The 22,514-nt window shown below is 56.1% G+C and overlaps 1 protein-coding gene across 2 annotated transcripts; it reads left to right on the top strand.

Annotated features, from left to right (window-relative positions):
• Window positions 1–242: 242 nt before the first annotated feature.
• b4galnt3b (beta-1,4-N-acetyl-galactosaminyl transferase 3b) lies at window positions 243–12,913 on the top strand. 2 transcript variants are annotated; one of them, XM_029154426.3, is made up of 20 exons: window positions 245–743; window positions 3,464–3,516; window positions 3,605–3,685; window positions 4,549–4,644; window positions 5,154–5,244; window positions 5,351–5,451; window positions 5,544–5,611; window positions 6,567–6,645; window positions 6,761–6,827; window positions 6,963–7,100; window positions 7,227–7,336; window positions 7,851–7,951; window positions 8,141–8,208; window positions 8,279–9,305; window positions 9,406–9,665; window positions 9,781–9,934; window positions 10,014–10,086; window positions 10,184–10,337; window positions 10,543–10,669; window positions 11,287–12,913. In XM_029154426.3, the coding sequence occupies exons 1-20, from the start codon at window positions 611–613 to the stop codon at window positions 11,396–11,398; spliced, it is 3,093 nt and encodes a 1,030-aa protein (XP_029010259.1). In that variant the 5' UTR covers window positions 245–610; the 3' UTR covers window positions 11,399–12,913. The 2 variants fall into 2 exon arrangements, with proteins under 2 accessions (XP_029010260.1, XP_029010259.1); XM_029154427.3 differs by lacking the exon at window positions 10,543–10,669 and having other exon boundaries at window positions 243–743.
• The last annotated feature ends 9,601 nt before the right edge of the window (window positions 12,914–22,514 follow it).

Genomic DNA, 22,514 nt, shown 5'->3' with positions numbered 1-22,514 from the left:
TTTTCTATTTCAAAATAAAGCAACAACTGAGCTTTTGTTGGCGTGTGTGACAAAATACAATACAAGAGTAAAACACTACATCGGGTGGTTGAATTGGATGTAAGAAAGACATTTGATACCGTTTCTGTCCTTTTTCAAGTCTAGGTGATACGTTTTCCCTCCACTGACATTGTAATGCTTTTATTTTAAAGGTCAACCGTGGTCTGTTCCGCTCGCTTCTCTGCCATTATGTGCGTCTGTCTTCACGAAGTTTGTGTGAAGCGGAGCGGGCGTGAGCTTCGGCCGCTTCACTGTTGGCGCTGCCGGATAGACGGAGCGGCAGTTCCACAGACACTGGAAACCTCGTATAAGTTTTAGATGAGCCGGAGCGCTCAGTGTGGATTACCGGGGGCACGGTGGGTGCTGTAGCGGGATGAAAGGAGCCACCAGGGGCCGCGCGCGCTGGGAACATCCAAGGCACCAGTAGAGCGCGGCGCGGCGCGGCGCGGCGCGGCGGAGCGCGCGCACCGGGAGCGGACGGGGCCGCGACGGGATCGGTCCCCTCCTGATGACAAAGCGGGTGACCTGACCCATGAGTAACTCGGGGTGAGGCTTCGCCCCCAGAGCCAAGATGGTCTTCTTTTTCCCACTGAAGAAACTGCGGCGCAACGGCAAGTGTCTCCTGAGCGCCGCGATTCTGCTCTTCGTGACCGTGGCCGTCTACCGTGAGATGTTCGCGGCCAGGGAGCGTCCCGGCGACAGCGGTAAGTTCGCGGTTGCCAGGTTGGATGCAGTCGCGGCAGACCCCGGACGACGCGTGACGCCGAATCTCCCGAGCGTCGTGCAGTTTCACGTGAGCCCGTAAATGCAGCTCGAAATGCGCTTGCAGTGTGAATCAACGTGGAGTGAAGCGTACACGGCGTTTTGCTTTAACACATGCACATTTGTGCAACATGAGAAACAGTGCAGAGAGGGAGACCACAAAAGCAGAAACGAAGGAACCAGATAACTTTGCTCTTCACTTCTCATCTGTCACTTTTTCTTATACATGTTTGTATTATTTATTAATCGCCCTTATTCACGTTTAAAGATGTACATCAGAAAGAATGCAGAACCAGCTCGCTTTAACCACGTTTTTAACCACCACTCAGTTTCTAATGTTTCACCCGCCTCCTTCATAGAGACGCACAAATCTAACTGATGTACGTCCTTTATTTAAATACAAGTGACGGCAAAGCATCAAAAGTGACCGCAGGAATTATAATCAGCAGTGATTTTAATTCCATGTGGTGAGGTTTCTCAGCGAAGAGGAAAATAAATTTAGCTGATTAACCAAAAAGCTATTCAAACCACAATTAAACGCACATTGTCATTCTGTTGTACTTGTACACAATGAGAGGGGGGGGGGTCTCTTTAAAATTAGTGTGAATGTTTTGTAAAGATGCACTAAGTTTACGTCAACTTTCGTACATGACGCTGGATTCATTTGCACATGAAACATGAGCCTACAGCAGGTGAAACAACACGTAGATCTGTGTTTGTGGCGAGAGAGAGAGAGAGAGAGCTAGACTGACAGCCACATGGGGGGGATGGGTAGGTCAGAAGGTCACGTTGTGAGTTTACACTCAGAAGGAAGTCCCGTCTCACACTGCCTAACCAGATTTCCTGCCCTGCACCGTATTTACACTGGAGCTCAGCGTCTGTCGCGCTGCACTCACACCGAAGCCTTACGTCAAGGTGTCGCGGCGCCGGCGGACGCTGGTGATGTGCGCGAACAGTAAAAGAGCAGCGCGTGATGCACACTTGGAGGGAAGCCTGACGTGTGAACACACGCCTCAGACCTACATAACACAACCTGCCTATATCCACATTCCTGGGCTGTGGCCCGCGCATCACAGTGGGACTCTGAGTCTTTAGTGACTTTAAGCAGAGCGGGATGAGCAGACTGGAAACCTAAATGTGGCTGAGTGTGAGTGTGTCAGAGCACATATTCACTATTATCTGGGACTTTTTTTCATTTTTTTTTTTGTGGTGACAAAGTGCTTCAGTGTCGAAAGCTATTTTCACTTCACTGGAATTCAAACTGTGCTTTAGGTGCCGAAGAAACGCTTGCACGTGTCTTTGCAAGTAACTTGATTGATTGCCACGGTGTGTACATTTGTAAAAGTTGTTGGGCCGGTTTTGAACTGTGTGATCTCCGTTTCAGTTGTAGCTGCCAGTTCAGTACCTGTTTTACTCGATGCCTGTAGGACACTTAAAATTGACACACGAGTCTCTTTTAATAACTCGGAGGAGCTGTAGCTTCAAGATATTGGCTCCATAAAAGTTATACTTCTGTTACAGCGAGTAATGTGTACTTTGTTTACAAGATTAATTAATTATTAATTAATTAATTATAGTAACAGAGGGCCGTTGCATCAAACACAGCCTCACCGTCACCAACAGTCCAACCTAACACAAAGTTCTTTTTCCACCTGGTGCCCATTTAATAAATCCCACAGCGAGTTTGCATGACTATTTATAGGAAAATAAAAGCACACGGGGAATAAAAGGCACACAGTTCATGCCGTCATGCACTAGCAGACCTCGGTGCGTCTAACTCAGGAAGTTCGCTTCTCCTTCATCACCTATTAACTCCAGAGAATCTGCTGAAGACCGGCTGCACGGGTTACCATAGGAGCAGCCGAAGGCTTGGCTCTGGAGCTGCGGCTCTTGGAGGGATGGCGTGTTTTTCCCTCATGAAGGTCACATGGGCACTTGAGAACACAGATAACGTATGAAGTGCTGCGGTTAATAAATATCCCAGTGGGGAAATATCACAGAGTGATATCTGTATCTGTGAGTGGTTCCTAAGTGGTAAGGCTGCTTTTTAAATCTTTCCAGATAAAGTTGAAGTATTTCCGGGCTTATCGTTTTATGTATTTATTGTCTGCAGTACGATGATTTAATACATTTGAGAAATATCTACCTGATCCTGTGCAAAAAGAACAACAGTCGAAGCGTAGGACTTCATGAGGACAGATGGAGATAAAAATACTACTCTCCTGCTTTTCCCGACCGCCGCTCTAGAATTACAGTACTTGCCAAAATTGGCCCTCGTGTCTCAAGGGTGCGCGTCTCCACCCTGGTGGTAATGACAGACTCCACGAGCTCGTAAAGCGGCAGCGATGTCATTTAAAAGATGGAGGGCGGGTGGATCGGATTCGATTTCGCTTGCGCGATGTCCGCCGGTCGGCCGATGTCAGATGAGTTCCATTCACGGGTCAAGAAGACGACCGCGTGGGGACAATGGGCCTTATTGTGAATGCGGCCTGAGCCCATGGAGAGTGAATGAGCCAGCATCTTGCTGAACACTGTAAATCTAGCAACATCTGCGGTCAAATCCAGTATTTTAAGTCCTAAAGTATTTTAAGCCCAGTAAAAAGAGTACAGAAGTGGATATTTACATATGCTTCAGCTCTGACTGTTTTCTTTCACACCCCAGGTATGGATCCTGATGTTGAGACCAGCTTGAAGAGAGCTTTGTTTGACCAAAAGGTAAGGTACAGACGGCCTGTGATGCGAGCGCGTGTGTTTGAGAGTGCGCGGAGCCAAACTGAAGTCGTGTGACCCTCTGATTTTCCAGAAAAGAAGCTTTGATCCCGACTACGTGGTGGATTCAGGCGCCTGGAGCTCCAACTACGTTCCACAGGCCTGGAAACCAGAGGTGTGTGCGTCCACAGCGCCCAGATTCTCACATATTCCCCTTCGGTGACCTCTGCCCAGTCACCTCCTCCTCCTCGGTGTCCTCACCTCTGGGTCCAGCACAGTATCTGTGACAGAGTCGGCCTCAGCGGCTTCCGCTGCCCCGTATTAGGCTACAGACCGGCCACTGTATTAGGTGCATGCACAATGTCCTGTAATTAAACAGAGCAGCTCTATCATGAATTCTACTCTCACAACGTGATGCCACAGTATCGGGTGTCATGGATCCAGTTTGTCTACATTTGCCACGTGCCATGTCCAAACACTGATTTATTACTTCATTGTTGTGAAGTGAAAGGAAAATAGGCAGAAAACATGGTTGGAGTAAAGTGAAATGGAGCCGCACTTTAGAATGAGTGGCTCAGTTTCAAGTGGCCCTTCAAGTCACAGACAAGAAAAAAAAGAAAAGGAGCCGTGTTACTGTAAATAATTACTAGTAACGCGGAGCCCATAAAGAGCTTCCAGTCATTGTGTAAATCCTCACTGTGACTATCAGAGGCTGGGCCTCGCTAGCCTTTAATCAGCTCTAGCGCTGCCCGGCGCTTTGGCTGCGGCTCTGACCCTGTTCTGTTCCGCCCGTTCTCCAGTCGCCGCGCGCGGATCGGGTTACGCGGCCTCGAGCAGATGTCACAAAGGTGTATGTTTACAGCGCGTCTGGGCCCCGAGTGGAGCTCGGCTGCTGCTCGATTCACGCCGCGAGCTGCCGTTTGCGTGAACCGAACCCTTAAAGCCGATGTGTTGCCTGTGTCTGAGGTCAGGCGACGTGTTTACAGCATCTTCATCCTCCTCCTCCTCATCACGCCCCTCTCTCTTGCCTCCCTGCAGTACCTGCAGCACGCCAACCTGCACGTCTTTGAGGACTGGTGCGGCAGCTCCACCGCCGACCTGCGCAAAAGCCTGCACTTCCCACTTTATCCTCATGTGAGTGAGACGTGACCTTCACTCCTCTGTCTAATATTGGCTGATAATTGACTTGTTTAACTGCGGCGGCCGTCATGGTGTCACTGCTCGTGTTCATATGACTTCATAAGGCTTCACGTTATGTGTTCACATAATGCGTCATTAATCCTTAACATTGTTGTATTCGTTTTACTAAATTCAGGTAATATTCAAATATTTCATATAATGCAAAAGCCGTTGACGTGAGACAAGTGTTTGTGTTTTTAAGACGACGGGTATCTGTGGCAAACACCTTTTATCATTTTCATTGTCGCGCCAGAGGAAACCGTGAGCAGCAATATCCTGTCACACGCAGCAGACCTCTGTCGCGCACTCAAGTAGCTGCATGGGCTCATCGGACCGCTGTGTTCGCCCAGAGCTGCATTTCACATCCACGTGTCAGATCCTCGCGTCCTTGGGCTCCACATGCAAAATTCTCCCAGAGTCAACATCGCGGCTGACTTCCCGCTCTGCTCCTTCTGCTCTTTCAGTCCAGGACCACAGTACAGAAGCTGGCCGTCTCTCCCCAGTGGACCAACTATGGCCTCAGGATATTTGGTTACCTGCATCCATATGCTAATGGTATAACACTACAACACGTCCCTACGACCCTCTGCTTCTAGTCTGCGTTCATGCATGTCTCCCTCTCACTCTCCCACTCTGCTCCGTCGTCCTCCCCGTCCCTCAGGAGCATTTCTGTTTGCCGTGAGCTCCGATGACAACTCTGAGTTCTGGCTCAGCACGGACGAGTCTCCGGCCAACCTGCAGCTGCTGGCGTGGGTCGGGAAGGTGCGCACACTGTAGCTGTGGTCGTTCTCACCGGACGCTCGCGTCCATGTTTCACGCTCTTATGTTTACTCGTGGATTTGGCCTTTTATCAGACGGGTAAGGAGTGGACGGCCCCAGGGGAGTTTGAGAAGTATGCCAGACAGACTTCCAGACCGGTTTGGTGAGTTTTGTCTAATCCACTAATGCACTCAATAAAGTCAACAGAGGAACGTGTGTGTGTTTATTTGGACCATTTTTTTTCCAGTTCTCACAGGATTGTTTAAGGGTTAACGTTTGACATTAGTGTTAAAGCTAGAATAAGGAGTGCACACGCATCACCACATTGTCTAAACACAACCTAATAAGTCAAGTATGAGCATTTCTGTGTAAAGGTTAGTGTCTTTCTGGGAAACTGGCTCGAACCTGCTGATACAGTAAATCTCAACATGACTGTTGTGTGCTGGAAACAATTAGACCACTGTTCCTGTCTATTACCTTGCGTTGATGCTCGCAGGCTGGAAATGTCTCAGTGTGGCTGTGGTTGACTGAGCAGGAAATTTATTATCTAGACCAGTACGGCGAGTGAGAAGCACCAAACGTCTCAATATCAGCAGATAACAGCAGCAACAGGCAGTTCACACAAAGGTTTCATCTCGAAATGAGTGTTGAAAGTTTCAATAACAGAATTGATTTAAAGCAACTGAAGTGTTTAGGAAAAATTCAGTTGACGTGTTTTAAATTAAAGCATTATGACAAATTCATTTATTTTGTATTATTTGCTTTTTGTTGTTGTTTTGTTTCACTACGATTTCTTTAAATATAATGCAGATATTTATCCAGAGACAACAAAAGGCCCAATATCTTTCAATAGCTGCTTTTCTTCTCAGACTAAGCGCAGCCTGATTAATAGTGAAAATATATAATTGCGGCTTAATCAGGTTCAGGAGGCTGAGGCACAGATTTTTATCTGACCGTGGGAGCAGCTGCAGCAGAGCCAGGACGTGCACTGATGCTGTTCTTAGAGCTCCACAGCCCTTTAATTTCGAAGAAACAGTCAAGCTCACGTCTGCTACTGTATGACTGTGATGGAGGACTGACTGACTGACTGTCTGACTGTCTGTCTGTCCGTCTGATAGGCTTTCCTCTCAAATGAGGTACTTTTTTGAAGTTATCCACAAGCAGAATGATAAAGGGACGGACCACGTGGAGGTGGCGGTAAGTAGCTGGGATCAGCTCAGCTTTTGGTTTTCCATTTTTTTGTGTTTTTTGTTTTTTGCTGCAACATACTTCATAACTGAACAGATGCGATGTTCATTCTGTTTGCTCACAGTGGAGACTTCTGGAAGAAGAGCCCCAATTTAAGGTCATTGAATCCAAGCACATCTCCCTGTACGTTGGTAAGTACACAAAACCCAGCGCTGCTCAGTAAATCTGCACCACTCAGTGCTGCCTTTATTGCAAGTCCGTGGTTTTGTTGCACCATAAATTCACATCGATCTCTTGTTCTCACACCACGGGGCTTCTTCTCGCAGATGAGTCTGCTCTTTTAATGAGTGATGTCGTCCACATACCGCAAACGGCTGCAAGCCACCAACACACCTCCTCCACACAGCAGTACAGTGACGCAGCAGACATGCTGATGGAAGACCCACGAGACACTGTTTACAAAGGCGAGCAGCTCTCTGTTGTTCTAGTTCTCTCTCTCTCTCGCACACACACACACACACACACACGGAAACGCTGAGTTTGTGTGTAGAAGTAATCTTGCAGGTAATCTGTTTGTTGTTTGCATACAGTGCCCTTGATAAACAGCAAGTTCCTACTTGGAGTTCTGCCCGACTGCACGTACCAGCCCAGCTACACCATCAAAGACTTCCCTCTAGCCCGTTACCAAGGACTGCGGTTTGTATGTGATTATAGAGTTTATAACCCCACTTATTATGATAGATCTGGCTTATTTTATTCTATACTAGTCTAAGTAGAAACAAAAGTTCTAGGGAATTTCATGTTGTTTTCATGTGACATTTAATTTACCATATTTGCGTTTCAGATTTGTTCCTGTTGTGGTAATTTACATTATGACCCAACCATTAGAAGAAGCATCTATTAGCATAGCGTCTGATTTATGTCATAATTATATATTTATAATTATGTTTGTTTTTCACTGACTTAATGGAGTCTGTTGTTGTTGCCTGGCAACCTGTGGTGACAACAGGGATTCCAGGATCTTGCTGCTTGCTGTTCGCCAAACAAATCCTGACACAACGCACACACGCGGCCGTAGCCAAACCAAGACCCAAACACACGTTTAAAACCGCGCCGTTGGCCATTTGTACACAAGACCCAATGATTCACCACTTTCCAGCAGCAGAAAGGAAAGTGCCATTGCGCTAACGTGTCATTTCGTTGCTTGTCCTCAGGTCCACATGTCGTACGTCTACCCGAATGACTACACGCGACTCACACACATGGAGTCAGAGAACACCTGCTTCTACCCCGAGAGCTCCTACTACCTCAACATGTGAGATAAGACATCCAGTACATAAGTAGCAGGCTTAACTAGGAGCAGTCAGTGGGTTGTATTACACTGTTTGTATTGGTTGTGTGTAATAACCTGGCAACCTGCGGTAAAGAAAGCTGTGTTAGAAGTACTTCCACGGTACCTTACTGTAAATTGTTACATTGTTTTGTCTTTTTGCCCCCTCTTCAGGTTTGGCTTCTCAAGATACATGAAACTAGATCGTACTTATTCACAAGGGAATGCAAAAGCAGTCAGAGGTATTTTTTTAATTTGCCAGTCAAGTCACTGTAAGTGGACTATTAATTAACAACTTTCTACTTGTGTCAGATTTTGGTTTCCATGGGAGGAAAACTATCATAAATGAAGAGGATGACTTTGATGAAGAGGCCTATCACAGAGAAAGGGAAGCCAGACTGGACCAAGCAGATAACAACATGTTACCTGACTATGGAGATGATTATGATGATTACGGTCAGAAACGCAGACGCAAACTCTTCGCTTTAGTCATGCAAGAAACCAACAACACCAAACCCAACGCTACTGATTCAAGATTAGACCAGGATCAGCTGAAGGGGAGAGAGCACAGTGACAACAACCCACAGCCGCAGCCGGCACCAGATGGATTGCAGGAGTCATCACACAAACAAATGCAGGTGGAACCAAATCAGATGGATTCAAACCAAGGCCGCATTAAAACAGTGATTAGAAAAAAAACAAAAGGGAAAAGACGACGAAAGAAACAAAAATCAGTAGCAGCTGTGAGAGTCAAAGAAAAGAATCCAGATTCCACGCCAGCGGTCAGAGTCTCTGAGCAGGACCCGGAGTCACGTCAGATGAACCATAGCCACATTCAGGCACATCAGTCCTTAGAAAGGAAGAGCACTGTGTCTGAAGGACCCACAGAGATCCAGCAAGCTGCAGAGACGCAGGTTATAACTCAACAAAGGAACGCCAGACGCTCTAGCTCCAATCAAAGGCATGAAGACGACAGAAAACGCCTCAGGGAGAAGGAGATAGACAATAACATGCCTTTACAACAGGACGTAGAGGAAGCCAGCATCATTAGAGGCAAGAAGGCCAAGGTTTCCAACAGAACCGGTAACGGGAGAGACGCTCGGTGGGAAGCGGGAGGAGACTTCGACGGCGCCGATGACGAGGATCTTACACCGGCACCGTTTGACACCGAGGTCAACTGGAGCCAGACGTTCCAGGTTAAACCCCTGGACCTCCAGCGTCTGCGCTCAGATTGGATAGATCTGAGCTGCAACGTCTCCGGGAACCTGCTGGTCCAAGCGGGCGACGTTCTGCCCGTGGTCAACGCGTTCATGGAGCAGCTCATCAGAAAGCACGGCCCGTAAGTCGCATGCGGTACAAGTACTTCCACTTGGAAGTAAACAACATAGTAAAGAGCAGCATAATTTCTGGTCGGGTTCTGACCGACTCTGTCCGAACAGGCGCTTCACCCTGGTGCGCGTGGTCAACATTGTGAAGCGCGTGGACGGGTACAAGGGCAGCCGCTACCTTCTGGAGCTGGAGCTGAAGGAGGTGGACGGGCAGCTGCTGCATCTCTCGCACTACATCTACACTCTGAATCCCCACAGCCGGCGGCACGGCAGGGAGTCCAGGTTCCGACAGCCAAAACCTGAGCTGCTGCTGTGCAACCCGGTGGGCTTCCGCTGGAATCCTGCCGCCACAGTCCACTTCATAGTGCCAGGTTCGGTGTATATATAGTTACATAGTGACATCCAAAGGCTGCGCTCCTAAAATGGAGAGCTGGAGAGTTTTGAAACCACAGACCTCTTTCTAGTTTCCTTCTGTTTCTGCCTCAGTGAAAAACCAGGCTCGCTGGGTGCTGCAGCTGATCGCTGACATGGAGGAGCTGCACAGAGAAACGGGCGACTCCAACTTCAACCTCATCATCGTCGACTACCAGAGCACCGACATGGACGTGAGAAAGGCTCTGGGGAAGTCCTCGCTGCCTCGGTGGGTGTTTGCTCCGGTGACGTTGGTTTGCGTGCGTGTCCGGCGCGTGCGACTCAACAATGCTTCTTTGATCCCGAAGGTACGAGTACGTGAAGCTAACGGGAAACTTCGAGCGGTCTGCGGGTCTGCAAGCAGGTGTCAACCTGATACATGTGAGTATGACAACACATCTAGCACAAAACAGTTAAGATCAAGGTCTGTGAATGAAAAGTAATGGTCTGTTTTTTTGTTTGTTTTTTCGTGCCTCAGGATAACCACAGCATAGTGTTCCTTTGTGACCTCCACATCCACTTCCCTTTGTCCATCATCCACACCATCCGGAAACACTGCGTGGAGGGGTACATGGCCTTTGCTCCCATAGTGATGAGACTAGACTGTGGGGCCACACCGCTGGATGCCAGAGGTGGGAACAGAAGCGTGTCCACGTTCACAGGGCCACAGCTCCCTTGGGTTCTATTGAGGGCCCTGTGTTGAACATCAAAAAGAAGAAATTTAGACACTGATGTAACAATAGTGAGCTTATCAGTGTTTGAGGAAAGATAAGGAGAATCAGTATAACTAACACCTGACTGGGTCAACATGAAATGCATGTGACTGTGTTGGTGCAGGTTACTGGGAGGTGAATGGCTTTGGCCTGCTGGGAATCTATAAGTCAGACCTAGTGGCAGTGGGAGGAATGAACACCAAGGAGTACAAAGACCGCTGGGGAGGAGAAGACTGGGAGCTCCTCGACAGGTGTGATTCCTACTGTATTCCGATACAAACCTTTGGTTGCTGCTACTGGCGTATGAGAGGCCCACAGGTTCCCCAGTCAGGCTAGTTACATGCTGGTGTCTGAGTCCCTGAGAATGAGGTCTGATCGTTCCACAACAAAGCGGCCTGCGGCAGCGTTCTCCCACACGCTGTGGAGCAGCCCTGTGTGTCAGTAACTGCTTTTTGTTTTGTCCCCGTTTCACTTCTGAATGTGACTGGCTGATTCCTGTTTCTCACAAAGTTGTGTGAATATGGGGACAGTAGAAAATTACCGACCGTGATGAACAGGAAGGCTATAAAAATGAGCAACGAATGCAAAACGAATGTAAAAAGCAAAACCAGCAGCAGAAGCAATGTTAACTGTCCCCAGCAAAGACTGTTTGGGCGTCAAATTCAAATTTACTATTTGTTTGCATCGACGAGGTTTTGACCCACAAATTACAAGTTTTAGCCCATTTTACTGTTTTACTCAACAATAGATGCTTGAGCTGACTGATTGTGGCCTGTTTTATTTAGCCTAATAATGCTAATAAAAAGGTTTGGAAACCACTTCTTTAGAGTTTAACAAAAATGAATAAGTCATGTGTTCTTCGCTGCAGGATCCTCCAGGCCGGACTGGAAGTGGAGAGGATCTACTTGAGGAACTTCTTCCACCACTATCACTCCAAACGCGGCATGTGGAACCGGCGCTTTTCCCCCAGCCACAGGTGACCTTGTCACCTGCTGCTGCGCCGTGACGTTGCCATGGTTACGGCCACGGCGACCAGAGCACTTTAGGGCCGGATCTTGGCTCCTGCTACGTGATCGTGAAACCTGTTGGCTGAAAGGAAAAAAAAAGAGTGGCGCAAAATGCTGACATAGGATTAAATGTCGTCTTGGTAAAAGGGGATCAAGGGGCAGCAGTGAAAGCTTTCGCTAAGGACATAGTGTACTACTGATGTGCGTAGTTCAATTCACTGGATTTACTGTTGACTACTAAAGGGGAACTGTCTCACTAGATAGACATACTTCTCTGCACCCTTTCTTACTGAATGAGCAGAACCGTCGGGTTCCAAGGAGAAGGTGTACATAAATGCACACTCCTGTGGTGTCCACACAAGTGTCTTATTCCATTAGGTTTACAAGCCTTGCACACAGGCCTTAACTGGAGGAAACAAACGAGTTGCTGTGCTTGTGACTAAATCAAATGTTTGACAGTGGAATGTTAATTTGGTAAACAGCCTTATGGGTCATGTAAATTATGGAAATGTTTATATTTATTATCAGTGTTTGGTGATTTGTGTCCAGAAACAATGACATTTTTGGAAATGTACCTCAGTTTGCATGTTCTGCCTTTTGTGCTCATTAATATTTAATGTGCCTTCTGCTGCGATTCAGGTTCTGGGTGCAATTATTGTCACGAAATGCCTTAAACTGGGATAAACATTTGAGTGAGGGATGGAGCAAACTGACAATGACTTAGATTTAGATGGTTAGGTTTGTGTTACGTGTTATCTCAGTGCTGACAGGTGCTTAAACATCAGTGCACTCAAGCAGAGCGTTGTGAGATTTTTTGTCATGATTTCTGCCATTGTCAGGTACCAAACATTATTGACTTGTGCAGAGGCTGTTTTAAAGATCCAGGTTACGATGATGCTAATTTATTTTTTCACCCACTGAATCTAACTACTGTTCAGTTTGAGTCTCTCGGTTAAATCTTTGTTCCACTTTTAACAAATACAGAAGGAAATGAGGGTGAAATGCATTTCTCGTTGTTCTGTTGTTATTTTAAACTAATGGTTGAATTTTCTGTTCATTCACATTCCAGAATGAAATGAACTTGTGCCTTTCAGTGCTACAGTTAAATTTGAACCATTTGTCACTTACATTCTGTAACATGGTGACGTGGCTGATGGTTTTGCCTTGTAACACTGTCAAATGTGTTATGTTTTTTTCTCTCTCTCTTTGCACCAAAGCGTTTGCACTTTTGGTTTGGCCAGAATGCTTAATACCTTCCATTTTCTGTTCTGTTACTTCAAAGATGTACAGTATAGACTGTTTTTATGACACTGCTTTATTGTGTGCCTCATTGAGTCTCTTCTCTCAGGGACAACTCTTTTTCATTCTTTTTTATTTTTTACTTCTGAAATCTTGCTTGCTCGATTTTTAATCCTGTGTATATTTGGCTGCTGTTTAAATGGTGGATGACTCAAGAAGAAATTTTCCAATACAAAGATTTTATCATAAGCTTTTCAAATGTGTCATGTTTTTTAAATTATTATATTAACCCTTTGCCAATTTACGTCTATATGTATGTAATTTTGCAGTTTCCAATATTCCAATTATTGGTATATAATCCACTTTGATGCTTTTGTAACTTGAAGATTATGAAGAAAAATTGACCAGTGTAGAGTGTCAGGCTTGGGGCAGGCGGCGGACCCACATGCACAGCACGGAGGCAGGATTATGATCAAACGGAGGTTTATTCCCAAGGCAAGGTCAGACGGTCCAGGTCATACACAAAATGATCACGGCAAAAGTACAGGCAGGGATAAGGCAAACTCACGGTCAGGTAGTTAGTCCAGGTTCTTTTACAGACAGGATACGCGGAGCAAGGCAAAACAGGAACAGGCACGAGGGACACGGAACACGAAACACGAAAACTCGGGAAACACGGGAAACTAGGAACGCTCAGGAAACACGGAACACTAATGAAACACGAATACAACAATCTGGCGACTGGGGTAGGTAAGAGGTGGAGGTTAAATACAGGTGCTGATTACTGATGGGTAACAGGTGTGGATACTGGGAACCGGAGAGTGACAGGAAGTTAACAAAATAAGACAGGACATGGCGTGACGACAGGAAACAACTAGAAACAAAAACACAGATCATGACAGTACCCCCCCCCCCTATGGCGCCTTCCACGGCGCCCACGGAAGCCCCCCCCCCCAAACCAGGGCGGGCGGAGGGTGGTCCCAGGAGGAGGGACCGAATCCCAACCCCTCAAGGCAAACGAGCAGGGTGGGTGGAGGGAGGACCGGAGGAGGGCCAAAACAAGAGTCCACATGACACGACAAAAGTCCATGACCAGGAAAAACAACAACGACGTCTCGCCGCTCCCTCTTAAGGCAGGTGGAGACGCGGCGAGATCCTGCCTAGCCGCCGCTGAGGCAGAGGGGCACACCCAGTGCCCTTGGGCTGGGCCAGCGTCCACGGGGATCCCCCCCAACGGCGATGTCCTCCTGGCGGACGCTGATCCAGGAGGCTGAGGAGTCGAGGCGGACGGCGCCGCAGGAGGCAGCGCCATCCAAGCAGCAGGATGCGCCGAGGGCGAGGCCACCAGTCCGACAGCCGAGCCAAGGACGAGGCAGGAACCAGCGGCATCCTCCTTGGACCACCGCGACGAGAGACAGGTGTAGGTGCGGCCGGGGCCGGGCCGCCAGGAACCGGTGCAGGTGCGGCCGGGGCCGGGCCGCCAGGAACCGGTGCAGGTGCGGCCGGGGCCGGGCCGCCAGGAACCGGTGCAGGTGCAGCGGGAGCTGCGACGGGAACGACCCCCTCCTGGAGGTCGGCAGGAACTATGACGGGAACGACCCCCTCCTGGAGGTCCGCCGGGACCGCGACGGGCGCGACCCCCTCCTGGAGGTCCGCCGGGACCGCGACGGGCGCGACCCCCTCCTGGAGGTCCGCCGGGACCGCGACGGGCGCGACCCCCTCCTGGAGGTCCGCCGGGACCGCGGCGGACGCACCCCGTCTGGAGGTCCTCGGACCGCGGCGGACAGACGCCCCCTCCTGGGGGTCCGCCGGGACCGCGGCGGACGCGACCCCCTCCTGGGTCCGCCGGACCGCGGCGACGCGACCCCTCCGTCCTCCTTCCGCGTCGACCCCCCTCCTGGAGGTGCGCAGGAACTGCGGCAGGCGCGACCCCTCCTGGAGGTGCGCAGGAACTGCGGCAGGCGCTGCCTCCTCCTGGAGGCTGGTGGGCGCTGCGGCTCCGAGGGTGACAGGGACTGGAACGACCGCTACAGGGCCGACGGGAAGGGGACCAGAGACAGGGGCGCCCTCACCTTGGCCGACGGGAACGGCCGCAACATGGCCGACGGGAACGGCCGCAACATGGCCGACGGGAACGGCCGCAACATGGCCGACGGGAACGGCCGCAACATGGCCGACGGGAACGGCCGCAACATGGCCGACGGGAACTGGAACGGCGTCCCCTCCGGAGCTGGCATGACAGCTTACTGCTGCCGAGCTCGACGGGGGAGACGTCGGGCCTGATTGGGTGGACCTAACAGTTGTCAGACGGACGGTGCCCTCTGACTGGGACAAGGACTGAGCGTGACTGAACTGGGGACAAGGACTGAGCGTGACTGAACTGGGGACAAGGACTGAGCGTGACTGAACTGGGGACAAGGACTGAGCGTGACTGAACTGGGGACTGGGCAGGGCTCGGCTGAACTGGGGACTGGGCAGGGCTCGGCTGAACTGCGGACTGGGCAGGGCTCGGCTGAACTGCGGACTGGGCAGGGCTCGGCTGAACTGCGGACTGGGCAGGGCTCGGCTGAACTGCGGACTGGGCAGGGCTCGGCTGAACTGCGGACTGGGCAGGGCTCGGCTGAACTGCGGACTGGGCAGGGCTCGGCTGAACTGCGGACTGGGCAGGGCTCGGCTGAACTGCGGACTGGGCAGGGCTCGGCTGAACTGCGGACTGGGCAGGGCTCGGCTGAACTGCGGACTGGGCAGGGCTCGGCTGAACTGCGGACTGGGCAGGGCTCGGCTGAACTGCGGACTGGGCAGGGCTCGGCTGAACTGCGGACTGGGCAACACACGGCTGAACTGGGGACTGGGCAACACACGGCTGAACTGGGGACTGGGCAACACACGGCTGAACTGGGGACTGGGCAACACACGGCTGAACTGGGGACTGGGCAACACACGGCTGAACTGGGGACTGGGCAACACACGGCTGAACTGGGGACTGGGCAACACACGGCTGAACTGGGGACTGGGCAACACACGGCTGAACTGGGGACTGGGCAACACACGGCTGAACTGGGGACTGGGCAACACACGGCTGAACTGGGGACTGGGCAACACACGGCTGAACTGGGGACTGGGCAACACACGGCTGAACTGCAGACTGGGCAACACACGGCTGAACTGCGGACTGGGCAACACACGGCTGAACTGCGGGCTGGGCAACACACGGCTGAACTGCGGGCTGGGCAACACGCGGCTGAACTGCGGGCTGGGCAACGCGCGGCTGAACTGCGGGCTGGGCAACGCGCGGCTGAACTGCGGGCTGGGCAACGCGCGGCTGAACTGCGGACTGGGCAACGCGCGGCTGAACTGCGGACTGGGCAACGCGCGGCTGAACTGCGGACTGGGCAACGCGCGGCTGAACTGCGGACTGGGCAACGCGCGGCTGAACTGCGGACTGGGCAACGCGCGGCTGAACTGCGGACTGGGCACGCGCGGCTGAACTGCGGACTGGGCAACGCGCGGCTGAACTGCGGACTGGGCAACGCGCGGCTGAACTGCGGACTGGGCAACGCGCGGCTGAACTGCGGACTGGGCAACGCGCGGCTGAACTGCGGACTGGGCAACGCGCGGCTGAACTGCGGACTGGGCAACGCGCGGCTGAACTGCGGACTGGGCAACGCGCGGCTGAACTGCGGACTGGGCAACGCGCGGCTGAACTGCGGACTGGGCCAACGCGCGGCTGAACTGCGGACTGGGCAACGCGCGGCTGAACTGCGGACTGGGCAACGCGCGGCTGAACTGCGGACTGGGCACGCGCGGCTGAACTGCGGACTGGGCAACGCGGCGGCTGAACTGCGGACTGGGCAACGCGCGGCTGAACTGCGGACTGGGCAACGCGCGGCTGAACTGCGGACTGGGCAACGCGCGGCTGAACTGCGGACTGGGCAACGCGCGGCTGAACTGCGGACTGGGCAACGCGCGGCTGAACTGCGGACTGGGCAACGCGCGGCTGAACTGCGGACTGGGCAACGCGCGGCTGAACTGCGGACTGGGCAACGCGCGGCTGAACTGCGGACTGGGCAACGCGCGGCTGAACTGCGGACTGGGCAACGCGCGGCTGAACTGCGGACTGGGCAACGCGCGGCTGAACTGCGGACTGGGCAACGCGCGGCTGAACTGCGGACTGGGCAACGCGCGGCTGAACTGCGGACTGGGCAACGCGCGGCTGAACTGCGGACTGGGCAACGCGCGGCTGAACTGCGGACTGGGCAACGCGCGGCTGAACTGCGGACTGGGCAACGCGCGGCTGAACTGCGGACCTGGGCAACGCGCGGCTGAACTGCGGACTGGGCAACGCGCGGCTGAACTGCGGACTGGGCAACGCGCGGCCTGCGACTGGGCACCGGGACTGGGCAACGCGCGGCTGAACTGCGGACTGGGGCAACGCGCGGCTGAACCTGCGGACTGGGCAACGCGCGGCTGAACTGCGGACTGGGCAACGCGCGGCTGAACTGCGGACTGGGCAACGCGCGGCTGAACTGCGGACTGGGCAACGCGCGGCTGAACTGCGGACTGGGCAACGCGCGGCTGAACTGCGGACTGGGCAACGCGCGGCTGAACTGCGGACTGGGCAACGCGCGGCTGAACTGCGGACTGGGCAACGCGCGGCTGAACTGCGGACTGGGCAACGCGCGGCTGAACTGCGGACTGGGCAACGCGCGGCTGAACTGCGGACTGGGCAACGCGCGGCTGAACTGCGGACTGGGCAACGCGCGGCTGAACTGCGGACTGGGCAACGCGCGGCTGAACTGCGGACTGGGCAACGCGCGGCTGAACTGCGGACTGGGCAACGCGCGGCTGAACTGCGGACTGGGCAACGCGCGGCTGAACTGCGGACTGGGCAACGCGCGGCTGAACTGCGGACTGGGCAACGCGCGGCTGAACTGCGGACTGGGCAACGCGCGGCTGAACTGCGGACTGGGCAACGCGCGGCTGAACTGCGGACTGGGCAACGCGCGGCTGAACTGCGGACTGGGCAACGCGCGGCTGAACTGCGGACTGGGCAACGCGCGGCTGAACTGCGGACTGGGCAACGCGCGGCTGAACTGCGGACTGGGCAACGCGCGGCTGAACTGCGGACTGGGCAAACGCGCGGCTGAACTGCGGACTGGGCAACGCGCGGCTGAACTGCGGACTGGGCAACGCGCGGCTGAACTGCGGACTGGGCAACGCGCGGCTGAAACTGCGGACTGGGCAACGCGCGGCTGAACTGCGGACTGGGCAACGCGCGGCTGAACTGCGGACTGGGCAACGCGCGGCTGAACTGCGGACTGGGCAACGCGCGGCTGAACTGCGGACTGGGCAATCTGAACTGCGGACTGGGCAAGCGGCTGAACTGCGGACTGGGCAACGCGCGGCTGAACTGCGGACTGGGCAACGCGCGGCTGAACTGCGGACTGGGCAACGCGCGGCTGAACTGCGGACTGGGCAACGGCGCGGCTGAACTGCGGACTGGGCAACGCGCGGCTGAACTGCGGACTGGGCAACGCGCGGCTGAACTGCGGACTGGCAACGCCGGCTGAACTGCGGACTGGGCAACGCGCGGAACTCGGAGGCACGCGCTGAACTGCGGACTGGGCAACGCGCGGCTGAACTGCGGACTGGGCAACGCGCGGCTGAACTGCGGACTGGGCAACGCGCGGCTGAACTGCGGACTGGGCAACGCGCGGCTGAACTGCGGACTGGGCAACGCGCGGCTGAACTGCGGACTGGGCAACGCGCGGCTGAACTGGGACTGGGCAACGCGCGGCTGAAACTGGGGACTGGGCAACGCGCGGCTGAACTGGGGACTGGGCAACGCGCGGCTGAACTGGGGACTGGGCAACGCGCGGCTGAACTGGGGACTGGGCAACGCGCGGCTGAACTGGGACTGGGCAACGCGCGGCTGAACTGGGGACTGGGCAACGCGCGGCTGAAACTGGGGACTGGGCAACGCGCGGCTGAACTGGGGACTGGGCAACGCGCGGCTGAACTGGGGACTGGGCAACGCGCGGCTGAACTGGGGACTGGGCAACGCGCGGCTGAACTGGGGACTGGGCAACGCGCGGCTGAACTGGGGACTGGGCACGCGCGGCTGAACTGGGGACTGGGCAACGCGCGGCTGAACTGGGGACTGGGCAACGCGCGGCTGAACTGGGACTGGGCAACGCGCGGCTGAACTGGGGACTGGGCAACGCGCGCTGAACTGGGGACTGGGCAACGCGCGGCTGAACTGGGGACTGGGCAACGCGCGGCTGAACTGGGGACGGGGCACGCGCGGCTGAACTGGGGACTGGGCAAACGCGCGCTGAACTGGGACTGGGCAAACGCGCGGTACGGGGACTGGGCAACTCGCGGCTGAACTGGGGACTGGGCAACGCGCGGCTTGAACTGGGACTTGGGCAACGCGCGGCTGAACTTGGGACTGGGCAACGCGCGGCTGAACTGGGGACTGGGCAACGCGCGGCTGAACTGGGGACTGGGCAACGCGCGGCTGAACTGGGGACTGGGCAACGCGCGGCTGAACTGGGGACTGGGCAACGCGCGGCTGAACTGGGGACTGGGCAACGCCGGCTGAACTGGGGACTGGGCAACGCGCGGCTGAACTGGGGACTGGGCAACGCGCGGCTGAACTGGGGACTGGGCAACGCGCGGCTGAACTGGGGACTGGGCAACGCGCGGCTGAACTGGGGACTGGGCAACGCGCGGCTGAACTGGGGACTGGGCAACGCGCGGCTGAACTGGGGACTGGGCAACGCGCGGCTGAACTGGGGACTGGGCAACGCGCGGCTGAACTGGGGACTGGGCAACGCGCGGCTGAACTGGGGACTGGGCAACGCGCGGCTGAACTGGGGACTGGGCAACGCGCGGCTGAACTGGGGACTGGGCAACGCGCGGCTGAACTGGGGACTGGGCAACGCGCGGCTGAACTGGGGACTGGGCAACGCGCGGCTGAACTGGGGACTGGGCAACGCGCGGCTGAACTGGGGACTGGGCAACGCGCGGCTGAACTGGGGACTGGGCAACGCGCGGCTGAACTGGGGACTGGGCAACGCGCGGCTGAAACTGGGGACTGGGCAACGCGCGGCTGAACTGGGGGACTGGGCAACGCGCGGCTGAACTGGGGACTGGGCCAACGCGCGGCTGAACCTGGGGACTGGGCAACGCGCGGCTGAACTGGGGACTGGGCAACGCGCGGCTGAACTGGGGACTGGGCAACGCGCGGCTGAACTGGGGACTGGGCAACGCGCGGCTGAACTGGGGACTGGGCAACGCGCGGCTGAAACTGGGGACTGGGCAACGCGCGGCTGAACTGGGGGACTGGGCAACGCGCGGCTGAACTGGGGACTGGGCAACGCGCGGCTGAACTGGGGACTGGGCAACGCGCGGCTGAACTGGGGACTGGGCAACGCGCGGCTGAACTGGGGACTGGCAACGCGCGGCTGAACTGGGGACTGGGCAACGCGCGGCTGAACTGGGGACTGGGCAACGCGCGGCTGAACTGGGGACTGGGCAACGCGCGGCTGAACTGGGGACTGGGCAACGCGCGGCTGAACTGGGGACTGGGCAACGCGCGGCTGAACTGGGGACTGGGCAACGCGCGGCTGAACTGGGGACTGGGCAACGCGCGGCTGAACTGGGGACTGGGCAACGCGCGGCTGAACTGGGGACTGGGCAACGCGCGGCTGAACTGGGGACTGGGCAACGCGCGGCTGAACTGGGGACTGGGCAACGCGCGGCTGAACTGGGGACTGGGCAACGCGCGGCTGAACTGGGGACTGGGCAACGCGCGGACTGAACTGGGGACTGGGCAACGCGCGGCTGAAACTGGGGACTGGGGCAACGCGCGGCTGAACTGGAGACTGGGCAACGCGCGCTGAACTGGAGACTGGGCAGCGCGCGGCTGAACTGGGGACGGGGCAACGCGCGGCTGAACTGGGGACTGGGCAACGCGCGGCTGAACTGGGGACTGGGCAACGCGCGGCTGAAACTGGGGACTGGGCAACGCGCGGCTGAACTGGGGGACGGGCAACGCGGCGCTGAACTGGGGACTGGGCAACGCGCGGCTGAACTGGGGACTGGGCAACGCGCGGCGGAACTGGGGACTGGGCAACGCGCGGCTGAACTGGGGACTGGGCAACGCGCGGCTGAACTGGGGACTGGGCAACCGCGCGGCTGACTGGGGACTGGGCAACGCGCGGCTGAACTGGGGACTGGGCAACGCGCGGCTGAACTGGGGACTGGGCAACGCGCGGCTGAACTGGGGACTGGGCAACGCGCGGCTGAACTGGGGACTGGGCAACGCGCGGCTGAACTGGGGACTGGGCAACGCGCGGCTGAACTGGGGACTGGGCAACGCGCGGCTGAACTGGGGACTGGGCAACGCGCGGCTGAACTGGGGACTGGGCAACGCGCGGCTGAACTGGGGACTGGGCAACGCGCGGCTGAACTGGGGACTGGGCAACGCGCGGCTGAACTGGGGACTGGGCAACGCGCGGCTGAACTGGGGACTGGGCAACGCGCGGCTGAACTGGGGAACTGGGCAACGCGCGGCTGAACTGGGGACTGGGCAACGCGCGGCTGAACTGGGGACTGGGCAACGCGCGGCTGAACTGGGGACTGGGCAACGCGCGGCTGAACTGGGGACTGGGCAACGCGCGGCTGAACTGGGGACTGGGCAACGCGCGGCTGAACTGGGGACTGGGCAACGCGCGGCTGAACTGGGGACTGGGCAACGCGCGGCTGAACTGGGGACTGGGCAACGCGCGGCTGAACTGGGGACTGGGCAACGCGCGGCTGAACTGGGGACTGGGCAACGCGCGGCTTGAACTGGGGACTGGGCAACGCGCGGCTGAACTGGGACTGGGCAACGCGCGGCTGAACTGGGGGACTGGGCAACGCGCGGCTGAACTGGGGACTGGGCAACGCGCGGCTGAAATGGGGACTGGGCAACGCGCGGCTGAACTGGGGACTGGGCAACGCGCGGCTGATGAACTGGGGACTGGGCAACGCGGCCGGCTGAACTGGGGACTGGGCAACGCGCGCGCTGAACTGGGGACTGGGCAACGCGCGGCTGAACTGGGGACTGGGCAACGCGCGGCTGAACTGGGGACTGGGCAACGCGCGGCTGAACTGGGGACTGGGCAACGCGCGGGCTGAACTGGGGACTGGGCAACGCGCGGCTGAACTGGGGACTGGGGCCACGCGCGCGGCTGAACTGGGGACTGGGCAGCGCGCGGCTGAACTGGGGACTGGGCAGCGCGCGGCTGAACTGGGGACTGGGCAGCGCGCGGCTGAACTGGGGACTGGGCAGCGCGCGGCTGAACTGGGGACTGGGCAGCGCGCGGCTGAACTGGGGACTGGGCAGCGCGCGGCTGAACTGGGACTGGGCAGCGCGCGGCTGAACTGGGGACTGGGCAGCGCGCGGCTGAACTGGGGACTGGGCAGCGCGCGGCTGAACTGGGGACTGGGCAGCGCGCGGCTGAACTGGGGACTGGGCAGCGCGCGGCTGAACTGGGGACTGGGCAGCGCGCGGCTGAACTGGAGACTGGGCAGCGCGCGGCTGAACTGGAGACTGGGCAGCGCGCGGCTGAACTGGAGACTGGGCAGCGCGCGGCTGAACTGGAGACTGGGCAGCGCGCGGCTGAACTGGAGACTGGGCAGCGCGCGGCTGTACTGGAGACTGGGCAGCGCGCGGCTGAACTGGAGACTGGGCAGCGCGCGGCTGAACTGGAGACTGGGCAGCGCGCGGCTGAACTGGAGACTGGGCAGCGCGCGGCTGAACTGGAGACTGGGCAGCGCGCGGCTGAACTGGAGACTGGGC

Source organism: Betta splendens, chromosome 6 (assembly GCF_900634795.4).
Source record: "Betta splendens chromosome 6, fBetSpl5.4, whole genome shotgun sequence".
Lineage (NCBI taxonomy): Eukaryota > Metazoa > Chordata > Actinopteri > Anabantiformes > Osphronemidae > Betta > Betta splendens.
The sequence above is the reverse complement of the archived record's forward strand: the minus strand, read 5'-3'. Positions and strand labels throughout refer to the sequence as shown.